A 14,173-nucleotide genomic window follows, 5' to 3' on the forward strand; every position below is an offset into this window, starting at 1 on the left:
GGCTGGGCAGGAAAAGTGCTTCATTTATTATTTAATCAGATACATTTTTCTTGAATACCTACTAGGAGCCAGGCAGCCGTGAGCAGGGCATTGGAGAAACAAAATTAGCCAAGACTAACTCCCAGTTTCCAGTGAACATGCAATAGGGTTGGGAAGACCAACGGATGAGTCAACAGTTAAAACCAATCCAGCGTGATGAATTAGGAGATAATTGTTGCTACTCCTTCTACCCAGTAATATCCTAAGCACTCTGTGTGATCCCTAATCAAAGACACAGTACAGTGGTCCCACTGGGCTGTGGGTCTAGAGACCCAGGTGTGACCACTTTATCATGTGACCTTGAGAAAGTCACTTTTCTTCTCTGAGTCTCGGCTTCCTCACCTGTTAGATGAGTATGATACCACCCGCCTTAGAGGAGACTGCAAACATCAAATGAGACCACCTAACAAAAGTGCTTTGAAGAGGCATCAAGCAGCATATTCAGAGCATATTAAGTTTCCTAATTATCATTAGGAAATAGCATTTTAGAAAGTACACCCACCGGCCAGACCACATTTTAAAAGCGATGCCCTCCAGCAGAGCCTGACCAGAAATTCCTTAGCTTGCTTGTGGGATGGCTCCTGTCCTTCCCATACGAACCACATTTCCCCGAGTTGTCAGGGAAAAGCGGAATGTCATATCCAGAGAAGGACACAGCCCAATTTCCTCCACCTCAGGGATGCAGGGCCCCTGGGCCGCGGGCGGCTGGGGGCATGGGGAGTTCTTTCTTCACAAGAGAATAAAAATTCAACTTCCTTAATGGGCAGCTGGTCCAGATTATCCCCGGGGCTCTACTTTGCAGCTGCAGAAAATCGGAGCCTATTTTCCCAGCCCCATGTGTTTATTTCTATTCTTCACAACTTCCTTTCTTTTGACTTGTTTCGCTTTGGCAGGGGCATGGAAGTTAGGAAAACAAACCTAAAGGAGCCGCTTCAGGCTCAGGCTGGGTTTCCCTCCTCCCTGGCTTTGGGGCCCTTCTGATGCACAGCTGAGCAGGTTCTGGGGGATTTAGGGATCAGTTCTGTTTCTAGAGCCCCTCAAAGGGCTGCGAATCCCACTCATTCACTCACTCATTCATTCATTCATTTACTCACTCGCTCATTCAGTACAGTTACTGGGGCACTGCAATGTGCCAGGCTTTCTGCCTGCGGGTGGGGCTGCAAATGGGAACCACAAGGGTGCTGTGGCTGTCACTTTCACAGTGAGAACAGAGAGACCTGGAAGAGGGAAGGGCAGTATAACATTTCTCATATATGGGGAGCGCATACTGAGGCCAGAGGTCAGGGACACTCTCCCAGAGGAGGCATCATCTCCGCACCTTACTCACAAGGCCTGACAGCTGTGTGGCTGGGGCTCGATCCCAGATCCATCCTTTCAAACAGTGCTTGTCCACCCTGCTGGTGCCTTTACATCACAAGTGAACTGTTGGAGACTATCCCCATACAGGGGTAGATTCTCAAGCGCCCCTTGTAGTAGCTGCGTGACCATGGGCAAATTACTGGACTTTTCTGAGACTGTTTTCTCCTCTGTTCGGTGAGAGCCATAATAACTAACTCTTGGCACAATTACGAAGAATAAATGAGAAAATACATGAATGAAGCACTTTGCATAGTGTCTGACATGTAGTGGGACCTGAGTGTACATTTGTTCCCTTCGCCGTCCATCTTTGACATGAAATCTCACTTGGGTAGCGCCCAGAACTTGGCTTCGTTGTGGCTGGGTTTGAGGGCAGCTCCGAGCCAGGTGTAGACAAGCTCTGCAGGTAGTAGGTAGGTCTAAGGCTACTCCAGCCCTGGAAACTAGTTCTGAGATGGTAGCCACTGGCCATTAAGCTGTCCTCCCAGACTGTCTGAGGGGCCGAGTAAGGAAGCTATTCCTGATTGTGCTCTCCCGCCGGATGCTGGCGAAAGACAGAGTCAGTCATTCTGCATCTCACTCCCCAATTATAGCACGAAACCCTAAGTATACAGAGTAAAACAAGGTAGCGACTCATTGGATGAAAAACACAAAACAAAAAAACACTGGAGCCTCTTTGGAGATGCCTGCGCTCTATGAATGAAACCAGATGCTGGTTTTTAAATCCTGGAACGGATTTCGAGGAGATACTGTTGAGTTCCCTTCCATTCCCAGAGGCAGGATGAGCAGCTGTCAGGCCTGGAACAGAATGGAGAGGATTCCTGTGTTTGAAGTGGGAGGGAGGGTGCAAGCCCCTCCCAGCTCTGGGGCTCAGCCAGAGGAGTCTAGGGTGGACCAGGCCTGCTTTGTCTAGGACCTTGCTTTTCCTACATATATATTTACAAGGCAAAGAAAACAAACATTCACTTTGAGAAGAGACTCCTTCTCAAAATAAGAGTTTTATAAGGTCTGTGCCAGGACCCCCACAGTGGCCTCAGCCTTAGCACCAAGTTCCTGGACCATTCCAGAGCTGCCTCGCTTAACGAATCACATCCAGCCCACACGAGAGCAGACAGATGCTGACATCAGAAGTCAGTATTCTGCTGATGCCCATGTCTCCCTCCCCTAATATGCTAAGGAGCCAGGAACTGTGTCCTGGGCAGAGCAGAGGACGTTAGGAGATTAATCCAATAGGAGGAATAAACTCCCTTCATTCCTACTCCTTAAGCAGCAGGGTTGCTTCGCAAAGAAGCTGTCTAGGATACATCCCTGCTCAGGATGCTGTATCCAAGCCATCCTTAGCAATGCATGAAGAACTTTCAGAGCTGACCTACACGTTGCTGGGCAAAGCAATGACTGGCCAGGGATGGGAGCTCACAGTGAGAGGTGCCCATGATGTACCAAGCCCTTGACAAGTACTATTGCTCCCAACTGCCACCGCTGTACCCATTTTAAGAAAAGGGTAGGTCTAGAGAGGTCACATCTGGCCAATATAGTGAAATCAGAATTTGAACCCTGTGCCTGAGTCCAGCTCCTGCCTCTTCCCACTCTCCCCTATTGCCTCTCCACAGGGATCACCACCACCCTGTTTTCCTCCATCCAAATTCCCAAATCCACCCAGGGCCCAAGAGGCAAGTAGCTAAGCAGCCCTTAGATGGGTGTGTGGGATTCACAGGTGCTCTCTTTGGGTATTTTTGCTGGCGAAGACCAGAGACTCATTGGGTCACTTCGATGGGTGGACTTACAGTAAGGACACCTGGGAAAACTTTAGACGATCAGGATTCATAATACAAGCGGGCCTTGCAGAGCGTGGAATGGGACGGTCGTTCAGATCCAAGGCAGTTCTGGGGCCACAGCACCAGGGGTTCCTGTCCTCCCAGTCTAGTGTCTCATCTCCAACATGGCTCGATAATTCCGCGGTCCCTGCCTCTTTTTGCTTCTGCTTCTGCTCAGCTCTCTCCATTTCCCTCAGCTCAGGTTCCTAAGAGCATCTGGGTGGTTCTGCTTATCATCATGTGATGGTTGAAAAAGCCCAAAGGTAAAAGTAGCACCATGCACTAAGTAATGGTGACATCTGCAGCTTTGATTTCAAGGGACTCTTCTCTGTCTGCTTTTCTGTGTAAAGGGGGAGAACCTCTGACTCCAAATCTGGGGCAACAGGAGCTAAAAACAGAGGCCCTACCCTGTAAACATCTGGGTGTACAAGGAAAAGTTCTGCCCAAACTCCCTGTCCAAGATGGCGCCTCCCTTCACCCTCCACTTCGTTTCTGTGCCTCTGTTTCCTCCTATGCACTCGTCAATACTTGGCCATAGTTATATTTGTATTTGTTTGTTAGTTTTATGGCTAGTCCTTCCCACTAAATATCGTTCATGGATGTACCCACAGCTCCTAGAATAGGATCAGGCTCCTAAAAGATGGTCAGTCACTTATTTGGCTAAAAGAAGACATGAACAGAGCAAGTTCAGGCTGACCAGGGCAGAGAGAATAAGGGAAAATGTCTGAACGTGAGTCCTGACTACCCGCACCCCACCCCCTCCACCAGCCTCTTCCTATTATGTTGACCCGACACCCTGAACTCTGCCTGGGCTGCTCAGAACCACAGCATCCTCCTGCCACTTTCCCTCTACTTATGACCCCACACTGAGGCTTCTGTTGGAGGCCTCCTGGCCTGATGTGGCCTGCTGCCACTGTGACAGGGTGCTGACAGAGGCGAGGCAGGTCTGTGAGAAATCAAGGCTGACATCTCAGCCTCGGCCAACCTCCCCAGGGCCAAGCTCCCAACCAGGGGCCAGGCCTCATTTGCCGCTGCTGGCTCCAGGTTAGCATGTCATTACCGCTCCAGGGGGCGGTTCTCTGTTTCAGACCTGGCCTCTGCATTCCAGCTTCTCCCCAGGTTTTCCTTCTCCAGGATTTCTGTGTTCTCTTGCTCATCATTCGCAGCCTTTTTTGACAACCTGGGGGGAGCTTATGTATGGGGAGAATGGTGAGAGATGCAGGAAGCATAGAAAATGACATCAAACATTTCAAGGAGCCTTCCAAAGTAGTCACCCTGTAATCTTGAGCATCTTGGGAACGGTGTAGTTTTCTGGTGACTTTTTTAGCTTCTCTGTATAGAATATGCTGGGGTTTCCCCAGCCCAGGCAGCACGTAACAGACTCATGGCCAGTTCTGATCCTTCTCCTTTCTCATGTGGCACAGATATGGGGTTTATTAATCCTGCCATCTCCCCAAGGGGCCTATGAAGGTCTTTGCTAAATCAAAGTCATTAGCAATAGGAATCCCCCCAGCCTACAAAAAAGAAAGAAAAAGTCATCCAGAATTGCAGTACTTATGAGGAGCAGAACTCCATCAGATTTGCTGTTTTCTCTGGCAGTTCACATAGGGGTTTTTCTGTCACTCACTTGTCACCTTGCCACACCCACCTGTACAATGTCCCCACCTCCACCCTACATGTTCCAGGTGAGTTTTAGCTGTATAATAGACAATTTGGACCTCTTTCATGGCCTTGGAATCCCTGAAGACTGGAGTGGAAGGAACATTACAGATCATCGAATCCTGTCGCTCCCAGTGCCAGCCCATACATATGGATTACTGCAAAGTCATTTGGGGCACTTGTAAAACATTCAGATCCCTGACTGCTGCCAACAAGATTCTGACCCAGTAGGTCTGCGTGGGCCTAGGAACCTGCATTTTTACAGGCAGCTCACAGGGGATTTTTAGGGTACTGAACTATTCTATATGACACTATAATGGTGGCGATGTCATTGTACATTTGTCTAAACCCGTAGAATGTATAACAGCAAGAGCGACCCTAATGTAAACTATTAACTCTGAGTGATAATGACATGTCGATGTAGGTTCATCGATTGCAACAAATGTGCCTCTTGGGGAGGGATGTCGACAATTGGGCAGGCTGTCATGTTGGGAGCAGGAGGTATGTAGGAAATCTCTGTACCTTCCTCTCAATTTTGCTGTGACCCTAAAACTAAAAAAAAAAAAAAAAAAAAAAAAAAAAAAAAAATATAAGGAGGGAAGGAGGCTGATGAAGGGCAGGGGTAACACCATGATTTCTACTGGCCACAGTTTTGGCCTTGGCTGTAGCCCCAGCCCCCTCCTCCCTACACTGGAGGCGGTTAGTTGAGGGGAGTCAGGGAAGGTCCCTGGGTGTGGGTGAGCGTGTCCGGAGCAGAGCGGTGACTGTGAGCTGCTTCCGGCAGGTGGCTTGGAGGCGGTGATGATCCGGCTGGTGAACGGCTCGGGCCCACACGAGGGCCGCGTGGAGGTGTACCATGACCGGCGCTGGGGCACGGTGTGCGACGACAGCTGGGACAAGAAGGACGGGGACGTGGTGTGCCGTATGCTGGGCTTCCGTGGCGCACAGGAAGTGGCCCGGACAGCTAGATTCGGGCAAGGTAAGGCGCTCCGGAGTAAAAGGATGCAAGGAGAAGGCCCAGGACACCTAGGACTGGTCTCCTCGCTGAAGCTCAAGCCCCCTGGGCAGCAATCCTACCGTGTGTCACCTGGCCTCTGCTCAGACACTTCCTGCAATGGGAAGCTCGCCGTCCCCCAGGCAAGCCTGTCTGTCTTCAGACAATTCTGATGGTTAGAACGTTCTTTCTTTGCCCAACCCACTGTGCTAAATGGCTACAGGGTCTTGTGGTATGGCATGAGGGGAGGGGTCAAGGTGTCCTTTCCAGACAGGGACATGGAGCCAGGTCACGTCCGACTAGCCGTGGAACCCTCCACTCCCCACGGCCGCCTTTCTCCTCATGTCCACTATGGGCTGTTGCAATTCTTGCTCAGAATCTTGTCCCTCAGACCTTAGTCACTGTGACAAACTGAATGTTTGTATCTACCCCAAATTTATATGTTGAGATCCTATCCCCCAATGTGATCGTACTAGGAGATGGGGCCTTAGGGAGGTGATTAGGTCATGAGTGGAGCCCTCATGATGGGATTAGTGCCCTGATAGAAGGGACCCCTGAGAGTTTCCTCATCCTCTTTCTGTGAGGCTACATGGAGAAGTCAGTAGTCTAAACCCGGAAGAGGGCCCAGGACCCGATCGTACGGGCACCCTGGTCTCAGACTTCCAGCCTCCAGAACTGTGAGAGAGACATTTCTGTTGTTTATAAGCCACTCAGCCTATGGTACTTTGTTACAGCAGCCTGAGCAGACTAAGACCATCACATTGACTGAAAGTGACTTTTGGTGAAATCTGTTGTGACAGCTGGCAGAAAGTGAGCACTTGACCCCACACGTATTAGCCTCTCTACTGAAAGGTCAGAATGCACGGGAAGTTCAGAGGGTCCAGCTCCACAGAGGGCAGCCCTCTGGGACAGAGTACTTGCCTCCCACTTGAAGCTTTGGGCTGGATTTCATCCTGTTTTCTTCAAGAAAAACTGCCATTCTTGTTTGCGTAAGGAACAAAAACAGTAGGAACGGCCCTCACTGTTCAATGTTTGAGTCTAGTGAGAACTTCTTCCTGGTAAGTGGAAGTTAAACGTTTGGAAGAGAAAAATCATAAACTCTTAGAGAAGCCAAATTGGCCATTCGAATGTCATGGGCAACATTAGCCTAAAACTGAGACTTCGTGGCCTCTTCCATTCCCCTCTGGTTTTGATATCACAGGACATGTGGAGAAGTTCCTAAACTGCCACTTGATCCTTTAAACTAGTCGATGGGAAGCCGGATTGCTTCCATGTACGCATCAGATTTGGACTGGTATTTCCCTATCGCAGTCCAATAATTTATGACTTGTGATATTGAGACCTTGAAAGGTAGGCAGGCCAGACATTATGAACAGGTTCACAGGGGGACCGAGCCGGCCAAGCCTGGCCGGTGCCCTCTCTCACAGCCCTCACTGCGCTCCTTTCTTTCTGGGCAGTTTCTAGGCACTTTCCATGGGCCAGATACTGGGCTCCGTGCTGGGGCACAGAGCTGAGTAAACCTGGTCTCTGACCTCAACGTGTTCCGTTTAGAGGTGGAGGCAGACATATTTATAGATCCTAAGCAGCGTCGTAAGGACTGTCGTACCATAAGCGGCTGTTGTGGCAGAAGGGAGGGAATGCTCACCTCTTCGGGCAGTGGGCAGGGCTGTGCATCAGGTTCAGACACCCTTGGATCACAGCCACCTACCCCAGCTGTCAACCCCAGTGTGCCCATTCCTCAGCCCCACCGGGTCTCCCAAGCCCTCAGCCCCTCCCTCCACTGGCTCTGGTTCTTTCTGGATGTGCTTCCTGCCTTGCCAGCCAGGACCAAAGGCCTGTCCCTCCTCCCTCTCTTGCCCAAACCCCTTCCCCTTATCTGGTCCCCTTATTTTCCTGGGCCCTATAGATCCTACCAGTGTCTACCTCTCCAGCATTCCTGGAATCTATCCTCTCCTCTTTATTCTCACTGCTCCTGCCTTAGGAGCTCAGGCAAGGTAGAGCAGTGGTTAAAAGCCCAGGTTCAGAGGCAACCCCAAGTTTGAATCCCACATCTGCCACTTACTAGCTGGTGACCCGGAATGGATTTCTTAACCTCTCCAAGCTTCGATCCTTTCACGTTTGAAAAATATTGCGAGGATCAGGTTTGGTTCCCTTAGTTTAGTCCCCAGGGCTCTTCCTCATCTGCCTCCTGCCTCCGTCTCACCTTTCAGCCATAGGTATCCACCTGTGTTCTCTGAACTTGCGTAGCTGTTTCGTGTCTCTTTTCTTTGCATGTGCTGTGTCTTCTATCTGGAATGCCTTTCCCTCCTTCTTCATCCACCTAATTCCTATTCAGCTTTTAAAGTCAGCTCAGTTATTACCTCCTGAGAGGAGCTATGCCGGTTCCTTTTAATCCCCTCTGTACCCTTCCCGCCCCCGCCCCATTCTATGCTATACTCCCAGAGAGTTTGTGTGTGTGTGTGTGTGTGTGTGTGTGTGTGTGTGTGTGTACGCGCGTGTGCGTGTGTGCATGCGCGTCTCTATCATAGCACCTCTCACACTCTCTGATCTCTGATAAATGTGTGAGCATCTTGAGTCTTTTACCTTTATACCTCCAAAACCCAGAACTGTGCCTAGGACATAATCGCTACTAGACAAATATGAGAGGGAAGGAAGGGCGAGAGAGAAGAAAAAGGGAGGAAGAAACTTCTGCACCTGCCTAACCTGAATCCTCCCCAATATAATACAAGAAAGTGCCAGTCCCTGGTAGTTCTCTCACTGGTCTGGCACCATAAATTTCTTGGACAGGGCTTAATAATCAAATTATCAGTTTCCCTGCGGAAAAGTAAGGAAAGACACAAATGAGAGCAAGTTGGGGGTGTTTTTTAATTTTAAATTGGTCCAAGAGCTGTTGGAGAGGGAGCGAATGTGGATGGAGAAGGTGGACGGGTGGTGGGTAGAGCAGGGTCTAGGAGGAGAGGCATGGGAGCGGAATCTAGCACAGCTGGGAGTTAGGCTTGGACCTGCAGAGAAAAATCTTTCTGTGAAACAGACGAAATGGAGGTGGAGGTGGGTACAAACACAAACGGACTTGCAGGTGGGAGGGGGTGGATAGACTTGGGAGTGTTCACTTAGCCATTTAATCCTTTCATTATTACCATTTTTACCCTTTTTTTCTAAGATAAAATTCGAATACTGGAAGATGGCTTAGTGCTTAGTGCAAGACTCAGCAAACATTAAAGAGCCAGGTAGTAAATATTTTAGGCTTTGTGGGCAAGATGGTCTCTCTCATAATTACTCGATTCTGCAGTTGTAGAATGAAAGCAACCATATACAAAATGTAACCAGATGGTGGGGCTGTGTTCCAATAAAACTTTATTTACAAAAGCAGGCAGTGGACCTCATTGGTCCAGTCACCCGTCAGCTTGGTGTATGTGCTGCCTATTGTGTACTGTGGTTCTGTAAGGAATAAGGACTGGATTGGCTGGACGTCAGAGGCCTGGGTCATGGTCTCTTCCCCTTAATAGTTATGGGATGAGTCACTTAATCTTTCTGGAGCCTCAGTTATCCTATCGCTTAAATATCTGTTCAGTATCTGGAGCCTCAGATATCTTAAATATCTGTTCAGTAGCTGTCCTACTGATCTCTGTGTGAGGCTCCGATAAAAGCCTGTTGGATTCAGTATAATTCATTTTTTCTTTTAATATAACTCTAAATAAACATACAGAAGCCTACAGTTAGTTCCATGAAGCAGAGATTTTTGTCATCATTGTTTTATCTTTTTCTGCTCAGTTACATAGTCTAAACACCCAGAATACTGCTGAGCATGAAGTAAGCCCTTAAATATTTGTTGAATGAAGAGTAAGGATAAAATAAAATATTCACTGACTCACCTCAACAATATCACCTTCAAACAGCCTCTACTGCTCTCGGTGTCATAGGACCTGGCCTCTACTCCCAATTTTGCCCCTCTCTCTCAAGATAAAATGTCAGCCTGTTGCTCAATTTTTCTGATCTGTAAAATAGGGTGGAGGCTATCTACCCTGCTTACCTGATAGAGCTCAAAGAGAGGACTCACGTGGGCGCAGACCTGATCTAAGGCAGGCCTTGCCAGACCTGCATGCATACATGAATTATGGAGATCTCGTTAAAATGCAGGCTTTAATTCGAGTCTGAGTGGGCCCAAGACTCTGCATTGCTAACAAGCTCCCAGGCGATGCTTCTGCTCCTGGTCCTCAGGCCACACTCTGAGCCATCAGAGGTCAGTTCTGAAGCTAAAGGGATGATTGGTACCAGAGTCATGGGAGTTCTTGCCTCTCTGACATGACAAGGAGCAGAGGTGGTTTGCAGGCTCACTGGCCCTTCACCTCCGGGCTGTGCAGTAACTACAGGTATTCAGTGCCACTGATTTAATGACTCTGTTCTCATTTTATTTGCTCTTCCATGACAGAACATTAGCGAGGACTTCCTGGCTAAACACCCACTAGGGTTTGGTGTTCCTCTATTGGCATCTGGGCTCATAACTTTGAGCCATGTCTGTATTCGTCAGTCTCCTTTATTTGCTTCTTTATTTGTTTTAGGTGTGACTAATTCCACAGAGCTCTTGGGTTTATGGCCTTTTCCTGGCTAATTTGTAAACTGCTGTTTTCCGTGAGACATTTAATGTGCGAATTATTGCTCAGCCTCAAAGGGTTTATTGTGTAAGAGGCACAGGGTATCCAGCCAGGGAAGAGGTTCTGGTGGAGAAAAAAACATCCGAGAAGACAGAGGAAGGAGGCCCTTCCTCCCAGCTCTGTCCCCAAATTCGCTGCTCAGCAGTCCTGTGACAACAGATGCTGCAAATCACTGCATAACAAAAATACTAGTTCATTTGGTAGAGTTAGTGAGCTGCAAAATGGTTTAGATATTCCCTTGCCATTCTTTGTGAAGGGTTTCTCTCATGCAGTTTGAGAGTGAGTGACAGGTTTAAGGTTTTAATAGCCAGTGCTGACAATTCCTCTAAAAGGAGAGATTGGCTGCTTAGACATGGGACGGGGAGGAGGCAGGCCTAGCATCAAAATATGGGGACTACTTATTACCTCATTTCACTTGCTCGGGTTGACACAGCCAGTAATGTTGAAACCTAGTTTATGACCTCTAACCACATGCTTTTGGATACTGGCTCATAGACCTAACAAGTTAGGGTTTTGGAGGGACTAACCATCCCATTTTACCTAGAACTTACGCAGTTTTAGCATCAGAAGTCTCACATCTGAGGAATCCCCTCCCAGTTTAAAAGGAGATGCTCTCCCAAATGGGGCTGGGACTTGAATCAAGGTCTGTCCTACTATTGCAAAGCCCTCCTCCTTCTATACCCATGCTTCTCACACTTCCATCCGTGACCACTTGGTTAAAAGGTGATTCTGGCTCAATAGGTCCTGGGCAGGACCCAAGGTTCTGCCTTACTAACAGACTCTGGGTGATGCTGAGGTTGCTGGACCAGGACCACACTTTGAGCAGTGACACTCTAAGCATCGCTTCTAACAGAGATCTGAAGCTCAGTCATCCTTCCAGAGGGCTCCCAAATGGATTCCCACTGTCTGGGCCTGGTACAGCCATTGACCCAGGGAACCCACAAGAACCATGGGTGATGGTGCTGCCAATTCATCAGTGGGGGCTCCAGGTGACTTCTGTTACAACCCACTCCCCTCTCCACAGACCCCTCTGACCTCTGAGAAACTCTTCATTTCCTCTTGGAGCCTTACCCAGCTGCCCTATTTCCCTGACATTTATTGAGGGACCTCAATGCCAATGTTATTCAGGTATAATCCTAGGAAAGCCATTTAAAGCCTCCCTGCACGGACAACTTCAGACCAGCAGGCTAGTCCCTTTAAGAGCTGGATGAACAGGGCTAGCAGCAGGCAAAACTCAAGTAGATTATTTCAAGGACCTTGTATTTTGGGATCTGACCTAGTCATTATGGTTAGGAATGCTTCTTCTGCTTGTCATTAGAGGTATATCTGGTTATAAAGTTAAATTTGGGGGTCCCCTGCCATTCCAGCACCACTGTTCTGGGTATACAGAATGGGAACCATCTGATTTAAACTTCAATACACTGGAGGTAACGTTGATACTGACATACTTGGTTATGGAGTGCTGGATCTGTCCAACCCATGATCTGACATGGTCCTTCTGATTCAGCCCCGCCTAAGTATTCATCAACAGAGACTGCAGCATATTGTATCTCAAAAGTAATGTGGTGTGTGTCTCATATAAAGTGTGGGCTTTAAGGCAGTAAAGACTTGAGTTTAGACTCCACTAACAAGCTGAGCAACCTTACACCAATTGCTTTCTGAGCCTGCGTTTTCCCATCTGTAAGATAGGCTTATTAGTATCTATTCAGCACCATGGCGAGAACAGAGGAAGATCATGTGTGTGAGATGCCTGATACCTAGGAGATAGTCAGTAAATACTACCATCAGCACTATCAATTATCGTTATTCTGCCCTCATGCAACTGAGCCTAGAAAGTATTTGGTCTTGGTAGGGTGGAGAGGCCAGATGGGAACCACTAGATTTGAGAATTGCCAGCACAGCCTGGGACAGCCTGGTCAAAGACAGATGTAGAAATGCTCCCGTTTCTCTTCTGTCCTGCTCTCTTGCATATCTGCTAAGAAACCGTGTTGACTTGTCTCTACAGGCACAGGGAGGATTTGGATGGATGACGTCGCCTGCAAAGGCACAGAGGATACGATCTTCCGCTGCAAATTCTCCAAATGGGGGGTGACAAACTGCGGACATGCTGAGGATGCTGGGGTGACGTGCACCAGGCACTGAAAATGAGCACAGCCAAGGTCCAGGCCCTACTGCCTAGCCTCTTTCCTGCATTTCTGGGGCAGGGGAATTGCCTGGGGCTCCCCTGACCACACCTGTTCCCTGCCCAGTCCAGCAGTCCCCTATCACTGTCCCAGGACCATGGTGGCCTATGGTCATTCTCCTTTTGGACATCTGCTCCAAAGTGTAACTGTGGGGTCTACTGCCTATCTCTCCCTTCCACCAGAGTCCCGCTCGTGAAGCCCTGGACAACCGGCTCGCCATTTTGCCCAGCCTCCTAAGCACCATGCATCAGGCCTCAATATCCATGTTCCCTTTGGTCTGTTAGTTACAGATGAATGCTCTTGAGAGTATGTTGAAGACAAATGCCACCATGGAAATGGGAGAGAAGTATAACAGATCATTCACTTTTCAGATAATTCCCAAATCTTAGGCCAAAAGTTTTGACATCCTTCTTACCAGCAAGAGGCAATACTGAATGATGAATATTCATTCATTTTTTTCTTCTTTACTCTGCACACTTTCGTTAGTTTGGGGGAGTGACATAGAGGAGAGGCCAGCTGTAGGAGAAAGAAGGAAATGCAAGTCACCTGTAGGAATTAACCTGAATTCGGAGAAGCTCAAAGTACTGCTTCCTTCAGAGAGAGTTTGGAGAAGGAGAGTGAGACTAACATTTATTGAATGACTACCATGTGTGGTACACAGTATCTTGAGTGCTAAATTCATTTATCCACTTTACAGTTCTACAAGACATGTTAGCTTAGGTAAGTAAGACCTTACCTCCAAGTAGCACTCAACTGCCCCATTCACCTGGCTTATAAGTCATAAAATTGAGAATGACTTGAGACCATTGCTTCCACCTGAACCTTTGTGTGTCTTTGCTAGGCGTGAGCAAGAATCCTGGGTGCAAGACCTGAGCGACTAGGTTACATACTCCAAAACCTATGGGGGATGAATGTATGATCAGACATGACTGGCTTCTAGGCCAGCCATCCACATAGGAGCAAAGGTGGTTTGGAGAGGGACCAATACTCTGGCAGTCAGAGTTACAACCAAGTCACCTGTGTCTCAGAGCTGTTTGGAGGTAATGATATTGGACCTTCTTGGCCTCTTTGGGTGTGATCCTGTGGTCAGGAGAACACATGCCCTGATGGGTCCTATAGAAGTGGAAGGAAATGAGGATTCCTTATAATTTCTGAGGAAGAGAAGGCCCTGGGCCTCTGCAAATCCTCTATCTGCACCCCTCTCCTAGTGATAGGAGATCCAGTTGACTTTGTGCTTTTGGCACATAGAGAAGGTCAGAATGGGCCATCTACGTGTTTCAGGACTAGGGAAGCTACCTGGCAGCAAGGGAGCACAGACCCACCTCATTTAAGGGAGTCACAAACTCACAGGCCTTGGATATACCATCACCTGTCATATGAGCCTCAGCCTGCCTGGGGAAAGTGACACTTGGGACCCCGCAGGTGTGGGACCAACAAAGTTCCTGGCTGACAACTAAACCAATATGTGTGATTGGT

General features: G+C 48.5%; 1 protein-coding gene across 1 annotated transcript in view; it reads left to right on the top strand.

Annotated features, from left to right (window-relative positions):
- Nucleotides 1–12,767, top strand: part of SCARA5 (scavenger receptor class A member 5) — an 88,776-nt gene extending 76,009 nt beyond the window's left edge. The window contains exons 7-8 of the mRNA XM_006906248.1: nt 5,653–5,847; nt 12,520–12,767. Of these exons, the coding sequence (XP_006906310.1) occupies nt 5,653–5,847; nt 12,520–12,656 (332 nt within the window). The 3' untranslated portion in view covers nt 12,657–12,767. The remainder of the gene's footprint in view (nt 1–5,652; nt 5,848–12,519) is intronic.
- The last annotated feature ends 1,406 nt before the right edge of the window (nt 12,768–14,173 follow it).

Source organism: Pteropus alecto, unplaced genomic scaffold (genome assembly GCF_000325575.1).
Source record: "Pteropus alecto unplaced genomic scaffold, ASM32557v1 scaffold50, whole genome shotgun sequence".
NCBI lineage: Eukaryota > Metazoa > Chordata > Mammalia > Chiroptera > Pteropodidae > Pteropus > Pteropus alecto.